The sequence below is a fragment of the Nylanderia fulva genome, unplaced genomic scaffold (assembly GCF_048542155.1).
Source record: "Nylanderia fulva isolate GAGA-0341 unplaced genomic scaffold, ASM4854215v1 Scaffold53, whole genome shotgun sequence".
Lineage (NCBI taxonomy): Eukaryota > Metazoa > Arthropoda > Insecta > Hymenoptera > Formicidae > Nylanderia > Nylanderia fulva.
Genome location: NW_028190621.1, coordinates 163382 through 177779, shown reverse-complemented (window position 1 = coordinate 177779; position 14398 = coordinate 163382). Strand labels below are relative to the sequence as shown.

The 14398-nt window shown below is 28.8% G+C and overlaps 3 protein-coding genes across 4 annotated transcripts; 2 read left to right on the top strand and 1 right to left on the bottom strand.

Annotated features, from left to right (window-relative positions):
- The first annotated feature begins 178 nt into the window (after positions 1-178).
- On the top strand, positions 179-1520 carry LOC146721184 (uncharacterized). Its single transcript, XM_085487307.1, has 5 exons — positions 179-412; positions 554-792; positions 867-1028; positions 1087-1155; positions 1275-1520. Exons 1-5 carry the CDS (start codon positions 286-288, stop codon positions 1449-1451), a joined length of 774 nt encoding a protein of 257 aa, XP_085343433.1. The 5' UTR covers positions 179-285; the 3' UTR covers positions 1452-1520.
- Positions 1521-1695: 175 nt separating this feature from the next.
- On the bottom strand, positions 1696-5181 carry SCCRO (defective in cullin neddylation 1 domain containing SCCRO). Its single transcript, XM_029310641.2, has 6 exons — positions 5173-5181; positions 4889-5047; positions 4188-4401; positions 3935-4103; positions 3643-3856; positions 1696-3536 (listed from the first exon to the last, which is right to left on the bottom strand). Exons 1-6 carry the CDS (start codon positions 5179-5181, stop codon positions 3372-3374), a joined length of 930 nt encoding a protein of 309 aa, XP_029166474.2. The 3' UTR covers positions 1696-3371.
- Positions 5182-6225: 1044 nt separating this feature from the next.
- On the top strand, positions 6226-13260 carry LOC146721183 (exostosin-3-like). 2 transcript variants are annotated; one of them, XM_085487310.1, is made up of 11 exons: positions 6226-6444; positions 6738-6966; positions 7058-7598; positions 7685-8526; positions 8597-8812; positions 10445-10655; positions 10733-10989; positions 11074-11201; positions 11280-11556; positions 11790-11894; positions 11979-13260. In XM_085487310.1, exons 2-11 carry the CDS (start codon positions 6808-6810, stop codon positions 12081-12083), a joined length of 2841 nt encoding a protein of 946 aa, XP_085343436.1. In that variant the 5' UTR covers positions 6226-6444; positions 6738-6807; the 3' UTR covers positions 12084-13260. The 2 variants fall into 2 exon arrangements, with proteins under 2 accessions (XP_085343436.1, XP_085343435.1); XM_085487309.1 differs by having other exon boundaries at positions 6226-6497.
- The last annotated feature ends 1138 nt before the right edge of the window (positions 13261-14398 follow it).

Below are 14398 nucleotides of genomic sequence, written 5' to 3'. Positions count from 1 at the left end.
TAAAATGTAAAAATTAATGTAAGTCGATTTGATTGCTACAAATAATTACTTAATTTGTATTCATTGAACACACTATCCTTGATATTCAATTATTTTAGCCTAAAACACAAACACATAAACTGTACTATTGTACAAAATTTTGGCATCCAAAATGTCTTAAATAATTTCAAACCTTTTTTTTTTAAATGGAAATATAAAATCTGCAAAAAATGTATTTGGTAACAAAATTAATAAGTAATGAAAGTCACATGAAATAATATATATCTAAGAAATATTCTGGTAATTATGACTTTACCACCACTATTTAGCTGTCATTTCCCAACATATGTAAAAGATTGTTCTAATCACGAAGTAGATGTGTTATGGTATCATCCGGATTTTACACAAAGCCGTTATCCACCAGGACAAGAAAGTAATTAAGCATCACTCTATAATCTATGTCATATTCATTGAGTATACAAAAAAATTAATTATTAATAATAAATAATAAAATTAAAATAAAATACTTTTTTGTGTCGAATAATCCTGTAATAAATAATGAATAATCCTTTAGTAAGCGAAGCTTGTACACTGATATGTTTGCTCGTGGCTGTACGAATATCAAGAGGACATTTATTGATCCACGATATAGAAAACTGTCCGAGATTGAATATCATCATAGCAGAAGCGATGATAGAGGGTAATGTAACTCATGCGTGGCTAATTAAGGAAAGACTTATATCACATCCATATTTGAGTACCGAAGAAGCTCTGAAATATGGGGGCAAAAGCTTAAACATATTAAAAGAATGGGTAAACAACGCATGCTAATAATATTCAAGACAAATTATATATAATATTCAGTATAAAAATTCTTATTATCGCAGAAATTCAATGTCTTTCACGAAGAAATAGAAACAAGTTTGTACAAGAATATAAATACATTTCTATACGAGTGGTATAAAATCCCAAGATCTCATACTCTATTTATGCTGCTCATCACGTGCGGACGTACTATATTATTCATATTTCAAGAAATTACCTATAAAGTAAGAAAGAGAAAAAAAGTATAAATTATATGCATATGTAGAATAATTTTATTTGTAGGTAACATTATTTGATTCGCACAGCCATGTCACTGCTAGTAATTCAAATCATGGATTAGTTATTGCTCAGGTAAGCAGAGATAATTTAAAAAATTTTTCTTTTTTAAATATAGTATCAGAGATAAAGTGATAAGAGCAATATAAATAACAAGTTTCTCTTCCGTTATTAATTGTGAAAATATGATACAGACAACTGTTGATAGATTGGAATCGCTGTGCGACTGGTACATTCAAGAAGTATTAAAAAATTGTTACAATGCACAAGCTAATAAGTACGAATTAGCCTTTTTATATTCCTCTAATGCGCAATGCAATGCTCACAAAAATAGGGCTTTATGCAAATGTCAACAACCCTGTAAAATATAATTATACAATTCTATAACTGAATACTCTGAGGTATTTTATTACCTTATTTTATTACCGGTACTATACATATATATATATACTCTTAAATATAAATAAAATTATTTTTTTAAAAAGTAATATGTAAGTAATACACATGAAATATAATTATATATACTTATTAGAACTTTTTATTTAAACACATATATAGGTAATATACACAGTGTGTATTTACTTAGCAGCAATTTTTAAACAGACAAACTGCATATGGATTAAGACTGATATATTTATTTACATTATATACAATTTACTTTCTCTCTGTTTCTCTCCTAAGGCTGATGAAACGCTTTATTGTTTACACAATGCTGAAACTATTAATTAAAATTATTTATTTTCGAAAACATTTAATTTTAAATAATATCTAAATGATATCATATACATATTTGTTCCTTTTTCTAATGAGTTTAGCATTGTGCAAACGTACACCTGGCGATATGTTACAACTACATATTAATAAATTTACGCTGTGATATCTCGTTGAGATTTGCTTTCCTCGTCTATTTTACATTATGCTTATAAAATATAATCAAAAACGTATGTGGACGCTACGATTTTACTTGAAAATTTCGTTTTCATAGTTTTTATAATATATTAATTAAGATTCACTACAATATATTTTGATTTCTTAACAGCTTAGTTTCCTCTCAATCTGTGATAGTGTTTAATTTTTTACATTATAATGTTTATAATCTGCACATATTTTGTGTAAATAAAAATCGCCTATATTATCATGAAAATAAATATATATATATATATATGGCTTTATAAAACATTATTAGAAAGACAATGTCTAACGTACAAAATAATTAATGACAAATTTGTTAAGAGAAGTAAATCTGTTTATGTAAAAAATGTTATGTTACAAAGTGTAATACCTATACAATATGTAAATAAGATATATATTCCGAATTTATAAAAAAAATATTTTATCTAAAACAATTACAATGTCTCAAAAATACAATAAATAATCTAATGTAAAAAAAATACAGTTTTTCTTTCTCTCTCTCTGTGTAATCATTAATTATAAAAGATAAGTAGAATGCCGAAATAGAATAATGTTTCTAAAATACAGATTTTTTTCTCTTTATGCTCTTATATACATTATTAATTGTTATATAATAGAGTATCATAGAATTTATTTAATAATAATTTTCAACAACGCAATTTTCTAAAAATTACTATCTACAAAAACTGATAGCTTAATCTAGCAATTTTGTTTCCAATCCCCATCCTTGTTTTAAAAGAGTGCTAAATTGAATATCTTTTTTTCCTTTTTCAAGAACTGCTTGCAAATACCAACAAATACATAAACATGTATTTGGCAGAGGTAATTGAGCAATTATTTTATCATATTTTCACATGTAAATAAACATTTTATACACCATATTTCTTTGTACAATATGATCAATTTCAAGGCAATGCTTTTCTCTTCAAAGATAAATAAGAAATTACAATTGGATTATTTTACAATTATATGACAATTTTGTGATATTCTATATGATTAATATAGATGTTTTATATAAATTAAATTTATAATATAAGAGTAAATAACATTTTTTTAAAGCAAACACTCTTAAAAGACTTTTTGTATGTTCAGCAAACAAAATATCTACTAAAGCGATATATATTGTACATTGTTGAGGATGCATATTAGATGCTATATAATATATACTATGATTTTTTTATATTTGTGAACATTAATTTATCTATAATAATTTACACAGAAAACAAACTAACGTTACATTAATAAAAAGAAATATTATTTAACAAAAATACTTGAAAATATATATTTTTTATAATAAAAACGAATTAAATAGTTATCATTTGTATGAGTGATTTGGGATGAGTGTTGCAAAAAGAAAAAGGAAAAAAAAGAAAAAAACGTTAGAGAGATTGACGAACTCGAGGTTGTGCCCATTCTACAAAATCATCAATTAGTACAGGCCAAGCACCCTCCTCATCATAATTACTCATATCTGAATTAATCATAAGTGCAAAATCTAATAGTAAGTTCCACGTATCTTTTGGAATTGATCTTTTGTGATGTTCCTAAAAGATATCAGTAATTATTTTCAAATAACTCTCTTTTTTTCTCTCTCCATCTTTGTACACAAAAAAATAAATGTAAAAATAATATTCAAATTTATGCGCTTACCTGTAGGAACTGACACCACAATTGAAGAAATTTGAATTTATCATCTAACACAATATTCCAATATGCGATAGCCATGTCCAGATCTAAACCCTTTTGCCCTGTATTCTTCGCATAATTAAATGTGTAATGATAGAAATCCTTGAATTTTATAGGATCCCTTAATTCATTTTCTAAACTACCTAAACGCGCTTTTAACTTATCTATACTATCCACCCTGAAAAAGATAATTATGAAAATAATTATATTTCAGATTTAACAATTGCTCTAACAATATAACAAACTAGAGATTTACCCCAAGTCTGCCATTCCATTCATAAATTCTTCCTTAGTAAATTCGCATTGTGTTTCGGCACGAAACTTCCATGCAATAATCAAAACTAATTTACTTTCAGGACTGAGATTTAGATCATCCAGAAATTTCATGATACCATCCGCCGTAATTTTATTAGGTTCATTTGGATCTGTAGATAAATAACTGATTAATATGCCATCTTTTTCTATAATACTAAATACAAATAATAAAGTGTTAAAGATTGCAACTTTACCTTGGTATTTGCTATATAATATTTCCAATTTCTTTTTGTCAGCCGAATTTTTTGGTTCTTTGTAATAAGCTTCTGGATTTTGGAAGTAGTTGTCGCTTGCCAGATCAAGCTTCCAATCATTTTGCGCCAGACAGTATATCGCAGTTTGCTCCCCAGTTTGTGTAAACGTAATAAATTTTTTCACTTTGTCCCTTTGTGAAAACTTTAATTTATGCTGCAATTTAAACGAAATAGCATCATACTTTGAAAGCTCATTACTTGTTTGATTATAAAAGTAATATGCATATATAAAAATGACACTATACAGTTCTAGATTTTATTATAAAATTCAATAATTCCTGAAATCATCATCATTTTATATTTTCATTCTATATGCAAGACGTGCAAGAGTTTTCATATGACACGTTCAAAAAATGTTACTTTTGACAAAATTTCATGTCGCCTTCAAATGACGTTTGCATTTGACAAATTTTTGAAAAGTAGAGAGGAGATGAGGGAGCAGAGAAAGCGGAGAAAAGAAAATCAAAATATGATAATCATTAATCGTTATATATACAAAGAATAGGTTATTATAAAGCAACGTGAAAAATTCGAGATCTCGGCGAGAGAGAAATCGCATTCGATCCCGCGACTGACAGCTCGATGGAAAAACGCGATCGTGTCGACGTGTCGCGATCACGGGCCTTCGAAAAAATGCTTACCATTTTCCGGCTAATTTTAGGCCCCCGAAAAAGCCAAAATATTATTCCCCTCGTACTACGCTCGACGTAAACGTGCGCATGTCTGTTGAGGGCCCCGAGAAACGCATCGACATGCGTATCGAGTGGACGTGTATCTCGCGAATGTGACGTCGAGACGTTCTGGGAAAATGTGTTCGGAAAATTACACTCGCACGCGCGCGAAAGACGGAGCGACCAATTGGGACGGAGAGTTCTTCGCGCCTCGCGCTCCGATTGGTCGACGAAACGTCACTTTTCATCCGAACAAGCAGCATTTGCGAACGTCACCTTTCCGGAATCAGGACGGTAGGATTTAGCGGGTTATTCAAAGGGATGAAATATCATATGTCAACATTTTTTATCCTTCTTTTACTCAATATTGGATTAATATATCCAAATAATTTTCTTTCGCTCTCTTTCTTATATATAATTTAAATCGATATTTTTGAATAATAAATTTTAAATTTTAATTGCAATTTATATTGAATAATATAATGCAATAATTTTTTAATTCGTAATTTTCTGGAAAATTAAATTTTTTTGCTACATCGAAATTAAAAAGTTTATATATTTAGAAATAAAATATAATTGCAATTTTTTACGTATATGTCAAAATGTCTCAGTAAGCAAAAAATCATTAAGTATGTAATATATGTATATATAACATATTGTATATACAACATCATTTATGAACAAACTTTGACATCGATTTAGATGAGGTTTCGGTATAATGTTGAAATAACGTTTTTAAAATATTTTATTAATATTTTGAGAGCAATATGTGTTATTAAATAATATTTTTAAAACATTTCTAAAACATTATCAGTCAAAATATTTTTTTAAATATATTATTATTAATACACGTTTATTAAAATATTTTAAACATATATTTATAAAACACATATTATATCATATAATGCGTAGAAAATTTATATAAAATAATCAACATTTTAAAATGTTGACTAAATAAATAATACATTTCTTATTTTAAATCTATATATTTTTGATTGAATAATTTTAATTGAATTCTAATTGCGACTTGAATAAATATAAGTTAGATTTTGTTCAATGAATTTTTGGGAAAATTAAAATTCTTTGCGAAATCGAGAACGATCTCAAATTTTAAAAAAATCTTTATAAATAAAATTTTTACATCATAAATACCTGTAGTATTTATGTTGTATATGATATAAAAAATATCAAAAATTTTTTTATTTGCCACAAATTTTCTAAACAAAAAAACTGTAGAAAATCGAGTATATATGCTCTTTCTCTCTCACGTTCTTTTTTAGATCATCCCCCACACAGCTTCTCTTTCTCTCCCTCAAACCTCAACACTTCAATCTCCGACTCCGATATGTGAGTGAGATGTGCATATGAAAATGTGATTTCGTTAACAATAAATGTTTTGTTTATTGGAACACGACGTCGGAGACATTTTAGAATTCGTCTGGATTCGTATTCATCATGTTTATTTATCGAGCTTTAATGCTGTTCAGTTTTGTGAATGAAAAAGCGGCAGTGACTGGATTATATAGGTTATTGATGATACACATATGATATGCTTCAATAGATAATAATTTTTTGACAGGTATATATATGCAATAATTATTATTTTATAGTCTCTTAATTTAAACTTAATGAATAAACACATGTAAACAATGTGGCATATTATATATATAAAATAAATAAAAATATATTTATATAAAATAAAAAGAAAAACTTGTGTCTTATCTTGTTAATTTATGTAAATATTTATCAAAATTAAGTTATTTTAATAATTTATCAAATATTAATTATGTACTCAGATGTGCATTGTTATCATTTGTAGAAATCAGCAGAAAAGATGCTTCAAAGTATCTTATTGTATAGATGAAGACATGCAATAATTTGATATAAACATGGTGGGGAATATTTACGAAATACTCCCGTTCTATCATCACTCCAGCGGGAGAGAGATGTGCCAATGGCTGGCACATGTCAAGCTGTCAAGGATAATAATTTTGGCATCCGTAATTTTATTTATTGTGCCATTATTTACTCATTATTATTTATCCAAGGTATGTCAAGGAAGTAGTAGAAGAGCTTTCAAGATTACAACTCTCTTTCTTTCTCTGCGATGTTTTGCATTAACTTTGAATTTATTTTCAGGTGGAATCCGATGCTCCAGATAGGGATATATATAGAACATTTTCAACTCTAGAAGCCTTTGAAGATTTCTCATCTATGAAAGCGTCACAATTGAAGATGCGAATAGAGGAAATGTTCCGTATAAAGATTTCAGTGAGCAACGAATTGAGAGATCTAGGTGCTAAGAGACAAAGACTTCAAGGTGAAGTTAATAGCTTGACGCAGAAGATAGATGAATTGAAGCAAGAGTTATTGCATCAACAAACAGACCTGGACAGACTGAAAATAAGCGTGGAACAAGCACAGGTAGCCCAGAGAGAGGCAGTTGAAAGGAATACGCCGGAATTGGCGCCTCCTAAGAGAATACTGATTAATACTGTTCCAGTTATATTACCCAGTACAGACCCACGATCGTGTAAAATGTATAATTGTTTTGATCATAGTCGTTGTGCACTGACAAGTGGATTTCCTGTATATTTGTACGATCCAGATCAATTCTCAGTAGTTAATCCAGGATGGGATGTAGATGGTTTCTTAAAAACAACCATTAAACAAACATTAGGTATGCAGATATTTATATTTTTATTGATTATATTTTGTTGATTATAAATTATTTATTTTTGCTAAATTAATGTATTTGTTACACAGGATACAATCCGCATCTTACTAGAAATCCAAAAGAGGCATGCATCTACATAGTTCTAATTGGTGAAGCGTTAAGCTCTCAGCAAAAGGGTGATCAACATTACAACAAGTCGTTAGATATAAAGAAACTGTACGCACTCCCGTATTGGGGGGGAGATGGTAGAAACCACATATTGTTGAATCTTGCACGGAGAGACTTGTCCGCAGATTCTGGAAATATTTTTAGTAATCTGGATACCGGGAGAGCAATGGTGGTGCAATCAACATTTTATAGAAATCAGTTTCGCGAGAATTTCGATCTAATCGTTCCACCAATTCTGGGACCACCTGGTGGAGACGTTTGGCAGGAATGTGCACAAATGCTGCCTGCGAGAAGGAAATATCTGTTGTCTTTTCAAGGAGAGATGAGAACCTTCAAAGGCACCTCGATGACGCATCAAATCGACGATCCGGATGTAGATCTGGAAAAATTATCAGTCGACGATAACAATATAGACTCATTTATCATTCAACATTTGAAGGATATGAGTAACGGAGTGACCTTGGATAAGTTTTATATTCAATTCGAATGTATACCAGCCTCCGTGGAAATCAAACCAGCAGAGGCCCTCGACTGGTCGCTCTGCGGAACTGATTCCTCCAGAAGAGCTATACTAAAAGAATCGACGTTCGCACTGATTCTGGCACCCAGCAATGCCACGTTACTAACTACTTCGTTCATGCAAGCAAGACTGTACGAAGCATTGCGCGCCGGGTCGATACCAGTTATCCTCGGCGGTGATCAGATCTTGCTTAATTACAATGAAGTTATTACTTGGAGAAGAGCCGTCATCTTTTTACCCAAGGTAATTTTGCATCCTAACATTGGAGTCCCCTCCCAGTATTGAATCGAAGCTGATGTAAATATCGTTTCAGGCCAGAGTGACCGAAATGCACTTCTTATTGCGCGCTGTTCCTGACAACGATCTCCTGCATATGCGGAGACAAGGTAGATTGATATGGGAACGTTATATGAGCACTGCTCAAGGTGTGGTGGATACTACCATAGCTGTAGTCAGAGACAGACTCGGTATTCCTCCGTTACCGGCGCCTCAAACACCTAGTCCTAGTGTTTTTAACGAAAGCTTCGTGGTATGTATAGTTTCACGTGATAGAATAAGGAGATTCGATTATACAGGGTGTCTCAAAAGTCCTGTAACAGTTAAATATTTAATATTTCGAAAACAAAGGCTTTTTGTTAACTATAAATAAGATTATTTTTATTTAGAGGTTTTCATTAAAAAATTTCAAAGTAAATTTTACATGGCCACTTAAAGCCCTATAACTTTTATTTAAAACACTTTTCAAAAAGCCTTTGTTTTCGACATTTGACTGTTGCAGGTTGCAGGACTTTGAGATACACCCTGTATTAATCCAATTTTCTTATTTTGTGTTTTATATGTGCATATAAAATATTTATTAATAGAAATATTTTTATATAAAATATTTATTTACATAAAATATTTTAGAAAATAATCCTTAAGGTTCGCCAATAATAATTAATAAAAATCTTTCCTCAATGGTAAAAGTCGACCAAACTGGCAATTATTTGTTATAAATAATTAGTTAAAATGCAACGTTTCGGCTGTCATTGCAGCCCTTTTCAAGTAAATCTATAAAAAGTTACATAAAAATAATTATAATTTTAATACATTTCATCGCAACAAATAATTATAAATTCATATACAAAAATATGTTACATACCAAACGTAAATGCATAATAAATTAATACAGTAAATCAAATTCACACTGCATACCACCGACAATATTCACCATTGTTTTAATGAACAATGTAGAATTGACAGAAGTAAACAAGAAATAAATAGATGTTAACAGTTAGCAAAAATTTTAGTCACTACGCGTTAAGAAAATCGAGACAAAACTAATGTGTTTTTCGCAATCTAAAACCTCATAACAAAGTCAAATAAATAAATAAATAGGTAAAAATAAAAATAATTTAAATAGCGTCAAGAACACGATCATAAATCCTACTAAAATTCTCCGTATCTTTCTGTAAATTAATGTCTTTACTTTGTTTTTTTATATAAAACATTTCTGCAATTTCTCTTTTTCTTGTTTCTTGATGCAAGATCACCGGAGAATCCCAACGGAACTCATGATCGTTGCAAGTCCGATGCAAACTAACGACTAAATGCAATGTAGTGACTTTTTTGATATTATTTCTATGTTCTTTGATGCTCGTTTCTAAATGTCTCTTTGTCTGTCCAATATACGTAGAATCACAATTCGCACATTCAATTTTATACACGACATCGGTTCTTTTTAAGTTGTCTATCCTATCTTTTCCTCTTTTTATTAGTGTGTCTAATTTTTTTGGAACGGTATATAATACATCAATTCCATTTTTATTAATGCAACGCGTAATATTCTCGCTCAAATCTCTAATGTAAGGCAACACCATACAAGTTCGCGCATCAAATTTATTTCGGTTGAATGAGCTAAGATTACCGCCAAATTTAATCGCCCTACGTCTTTTGTTAATATTTTTGTTTATAACCGTTAACGGGTAACAATTATTACGAAGAATTCTTCTGACTATGCAGTGACAGTCGAAACGTTGTATTTTAACTAATTATTTATAATAAATGATTGCCAGTTTGGTCGACTTTTACCATTGAGGAAAGATTTTTATAAAATATTTTATATAAAATGTACATCTTTATATTTATTAATATAAATATAATATCAATATATTTTTAAAAGCCATTAAAGTCGGATACCATCATTGCTGAGCCTGAAGCAGAAGAGAGTTTAGGACCTTTGGAACCGTCGTATCCATCTCCTGCTTTCAAGAGAAACTATACAGCATTATTAGTACAAGGTCATGAAATTTGGAACGATTGGATGGATCCGTTCAATTTGTATCCACAGTTACCCTTCGATCCTACTCTTCCTAGCGACGCGAAATTTCTCGGTAAGATCGGTTAATTTTAATTGTTGTGTTACATGAATTTTATTTAATCATATTGTGTTTTCTATATTTTTACATAGGCTCGGAAGTCGGCTTTCGGCCTATTGGCAAAGGTGGCGGAGGTGCCGGGAAAGAATTTAGCGAGTCATTAGGAGGAAACTATCCAAGAGAACAATTTACAATTGTAATATTGACGTACGAGCGAGAACAAGTTCTCATAAATTCGCTGGCGCGTTTTTATGGCTTGCCTTATTTGAACAAAGTACTGGTAGTGTGGAACAGCCCGAAACCACCGGCGGAAGATCTGAAATGGCCCGATATCGGCGTTCCAATAAATGTAATATATAAGCGCAATTTATTGTCCTATAGAATATGTCTCTGAAAAATCACATAAAAATACCTTTTAAATCTGTCTGAGCAGGTTATAAAAGTTCCAAGGAACAGTTTGAATAATAGATTCCTTCCATTCGACGCAATTGAGACAGAAGCCGTCCTTTCTATTGACGACGATGCTCACTTGAGGCACGATGAAATCATGTTTGGTTTCAGGCAAGTCGATTTTATACAGTCTTATCGATCTCAGTGTATATATAATCTTTGATATTCATTTTACGTGCATATTTACAGAGTATGGAGAGAAAATCGGGATCGCGTAGTTGGATTCCCTGGTCGTTTTCACGGATGGGACCAGAATTATCATAACGCTTGGAATTATAATTCCAATTATTCCTGCGAGTTATCCATGGTCTTAACCGGGGCTGCTTTCATCCACAAACATTATACATATCTATATACATATTGGTTGCCACAATCGATAAGAGACAAAGTTGACGAGTATATGAATTGTGAAGATTTAGCTATGAATTTCTTAATATCTCATATTACGAGGAAACCACCAGTTAAAGTAAGATTATTATCTTTAATAATATGAAAGAGAATAATTATTTTAATGCTGCATGATTTTTCTCTTTTTCTTTTTAATATTTTAAAACAATTGTTATTTAAAAAAAATCTTTATTCAGCTATTATGTCATTCTTGTTTTTATTTATGTTTCAATGATTCATTACAAATTTACATAAATATATTAATATGTGATTTTATATAATACATGTAATAAAATTCAACTGTGCATTTAGGTAACGTCACGTTGGACATTTAGATGTCCGGGTTGTCCAGTTTCGCTTTCAGAAGATGATACACATTTTCAGGAGAGACATAAATGTATCAATTTCTTCTCGCAGGTAAACAACAAATTTTTAATTATTAAATATATAAGTAAGTTGAGACAATAATTTGTGCACATTATTCATGATTGATGATCTTAGGTTTTCGGATATATGCCTCTATTGAATACACAATTTCGAGCAGATTCTATATTATTCAAGACACGAATACCACATGACAAGCAAAAATGTTTCAAATTTATATGAAGAGGAAGCATGTATAGAATTTTTGTGTAGGTATTGTAGACTAAGATTTATATGACTTTACAATTTTATGCAATTCTGAACTATTATACAAGGCATTTTACAAAATGTATGTGTGCTTTTTTCTTCTTTAAGTATAATCATTGTTACAATCTGATTTAGTGTTCCAAAAGAAAAGAACATTTTGTAAATATAATCAATATACTATATTTTAATATACTATATTCTACAATATAGTATATTTTATAATACAGTATATAATTGAATTATACTGCCGTGATTAGTAGTATATAAGAATTTATATTACACACATGTTATATATACATACATATATATATATGCATACATATATATATAAATACACACACATATATATATATATATATATATGTGTGTGTGTGTGTGTATTACATATATAAATTGTGTGTAATGGAGAGAAAGGAGTGTATTGTATGGAATCAAAATAATGTATATATTTAAGATAAAATTAGGAAGATAACATAATTTTTTATCAACACAAGCAAAATTAATTATAATATTCGTATAAATAAGGGGAAACAATTGATGTATCTTTATATTTCATTATATGTATAGATACTTTGTAAAAAATCTCTATAATTAGCTATTTTACAATCGATCTAGCAAACATCACGCCTATCTGTCTATATACATAATATGATAATGGCACATATTGTGTACATAATAGTATATTATATTTTATTTGTTACTTTATTTATTATTTTCATTCATAGTTTTTTAATTGTGATATTTTAAACATCATGTAAAAACCACTAAGGATATCAACATATAAAATGTTGCTGTTGCGACATATACAATACACTTTCATATTTATAAAACTGAAAGTATAAATTTATCTTATACATTTATTGAACATAAAAATTAATTTCTTATATAATAATTTTTTGTATATTTGAAAAAGATTGTTATAAAGAGCAATTCAATTTTTTAATTTATTTTCAAAAATATTTTTATAAGTCAACTTTTTTTTGAGGTAAAAGTATAATTTGATAGATGTTTAATACAGAATTTCTACATATGGAATGTATTCTTTTATACAAGAGATATATTACATATAAATTTTGTTTTCTAATTATATGAGATTAATAATGAAATATAAAGAACAATGCAAAAATGTATAGTTTGTGATCGATTAATGTAAAAGTTTTGAAATCTGAAAAAATTTTCTACATTTTCCTTTTATTTTTTGAAAATCATATTTCTGGCATAATCAAATTTACAAATGCTGTTTATTCAGTAATACTCGATTATTTCTATATTATAAAAATTATCAAAAGAAAAAAATAGAAAATTTTTTAAAAAATGTCAAAACTTTTTTATAGATCTATATGTTCTCTATTTCTATTTTTTTATATCTGTATCTTTTATATTTTTAATATGGATATGTTAGACTATATTATTATGTTTTTTTTATATATAATATTACTAAGATATGTGCCAAACATTTAATTATTTATGTATGTAATATGCATCGAAAAATTATATACATTAATAAGTTTTCTTAGATATTATAAAAAAATAAGTTTTGATTATATCTATTCTATAATCTGAACATATTTTTTAAATATATTTATTTATAAAATAAATTAATTCGATCAATATTATATATGTATATAATAATTTACGTACAAGTAATTTTACTATTAGTAATTTACGTGCAAGTAATTTTACTATTTTTTAAAAGTGACACTTATCTATTATATTTTTGTGCAATATTACTAGCGAATAGAAGAACATTTTTCCAAAATAGTTGCTACGTGCTCTTAATGTAAAGAATTTCATGTAAATTATTAATATAAAGACTTGTTTTATAGATGCTCAATGTGATGTATTTGTGTTGTATTTTATATAATGTGCAAAACTAGACGTCATTCTTTAATTTTTAAATATCGCGTGAATAATGTATATAGATACTTATATGAAAAAATATATTTAAAAATATGATTTATTTGGCATATAAATTAATGACAAAATATATAAATTCAAGCAAAAAATGCTATATAAAATTACTACAGGAAAGAGAATAAAAAAATTTACATCACATTTTGTATGCTTTAATTTATTTTAATTACATATAATTATTTTAACTGTACGCTTTTAATCTGCTTTTTTAGCGTGAAAGATATGCTCTGCATGTATTAAAATATATTTCGAAATTAATTGCCATTTTACAGAAACATATTTCGCATCCTTCGTCATCTTTCGTATCCCGCGAGTAGTAATCGGCCGCATGTACGAGACATGTCTGACGGGCGAGTAGTAAGTGTCAACAATAGTCA

Excerpts from the sequence above, each read along its gene's own strand:
- SCCRO (XM_029310641.2), bottom strand. Across the intron at positions 3,857-3,934 it reads AATGGAATGGCAGACTTGGG|GGTGGATAGTATAGATAAGT; the intron begins GTAAATCTCTAG and ends TATCTTTTTCAG. Across the intron at positions 3,537-3,642 it reads TGTGGTGTCAGTTCCTACAG|GAACATCACAAAAGATCAAT; the intron begins GTAAGCGCATAA and ends GATATCTTTTAG.
- LOC146721184 (XM_085487307.1), top strand. The coding sequence starts at position 286 with ATGACTTTACCACCACTATTTAGCTGTCATTTCCCAACATATGTAAAA. Across the intron at positions 793-866 it reads TAAACATATTAAAAGAATGG|AAATTCAATGTCTTTCACGA; the intron begins GTAAACAACGCA and ends TTATTATCGCAG. Across the intron at positions 1,156-1,274 it reads ATGGATTAGTTATTGCTCAG|ACAACTGTTGATAGATTGGA; the intron begins GTAAGCAGAGAT and ends AATATGATACAG.
- LOC146721183 (XM_085487310.1), top strand. The coding sequence starts at position 6,808 with ATGGTGGGGAATATTTACGAAATACTCCCGTTCTATCATCACTCCAGC. Across the intron at positions 8,813-10,444 it reads TTTTTAACGAAAGCTTCGTG|CCATTAAAGTCGGATACCAT; the intron begins GTATGTATAGTT and ends TATTTTTAAAAG. Across the intron at positions 10,656-10,732 it reads TAGCGACGCGAAATTTCTCG|GCTCGGAAGTCGGCTTTCGG; the intron begins GTAAGATCGGTT and ends ATTTTTACATAG.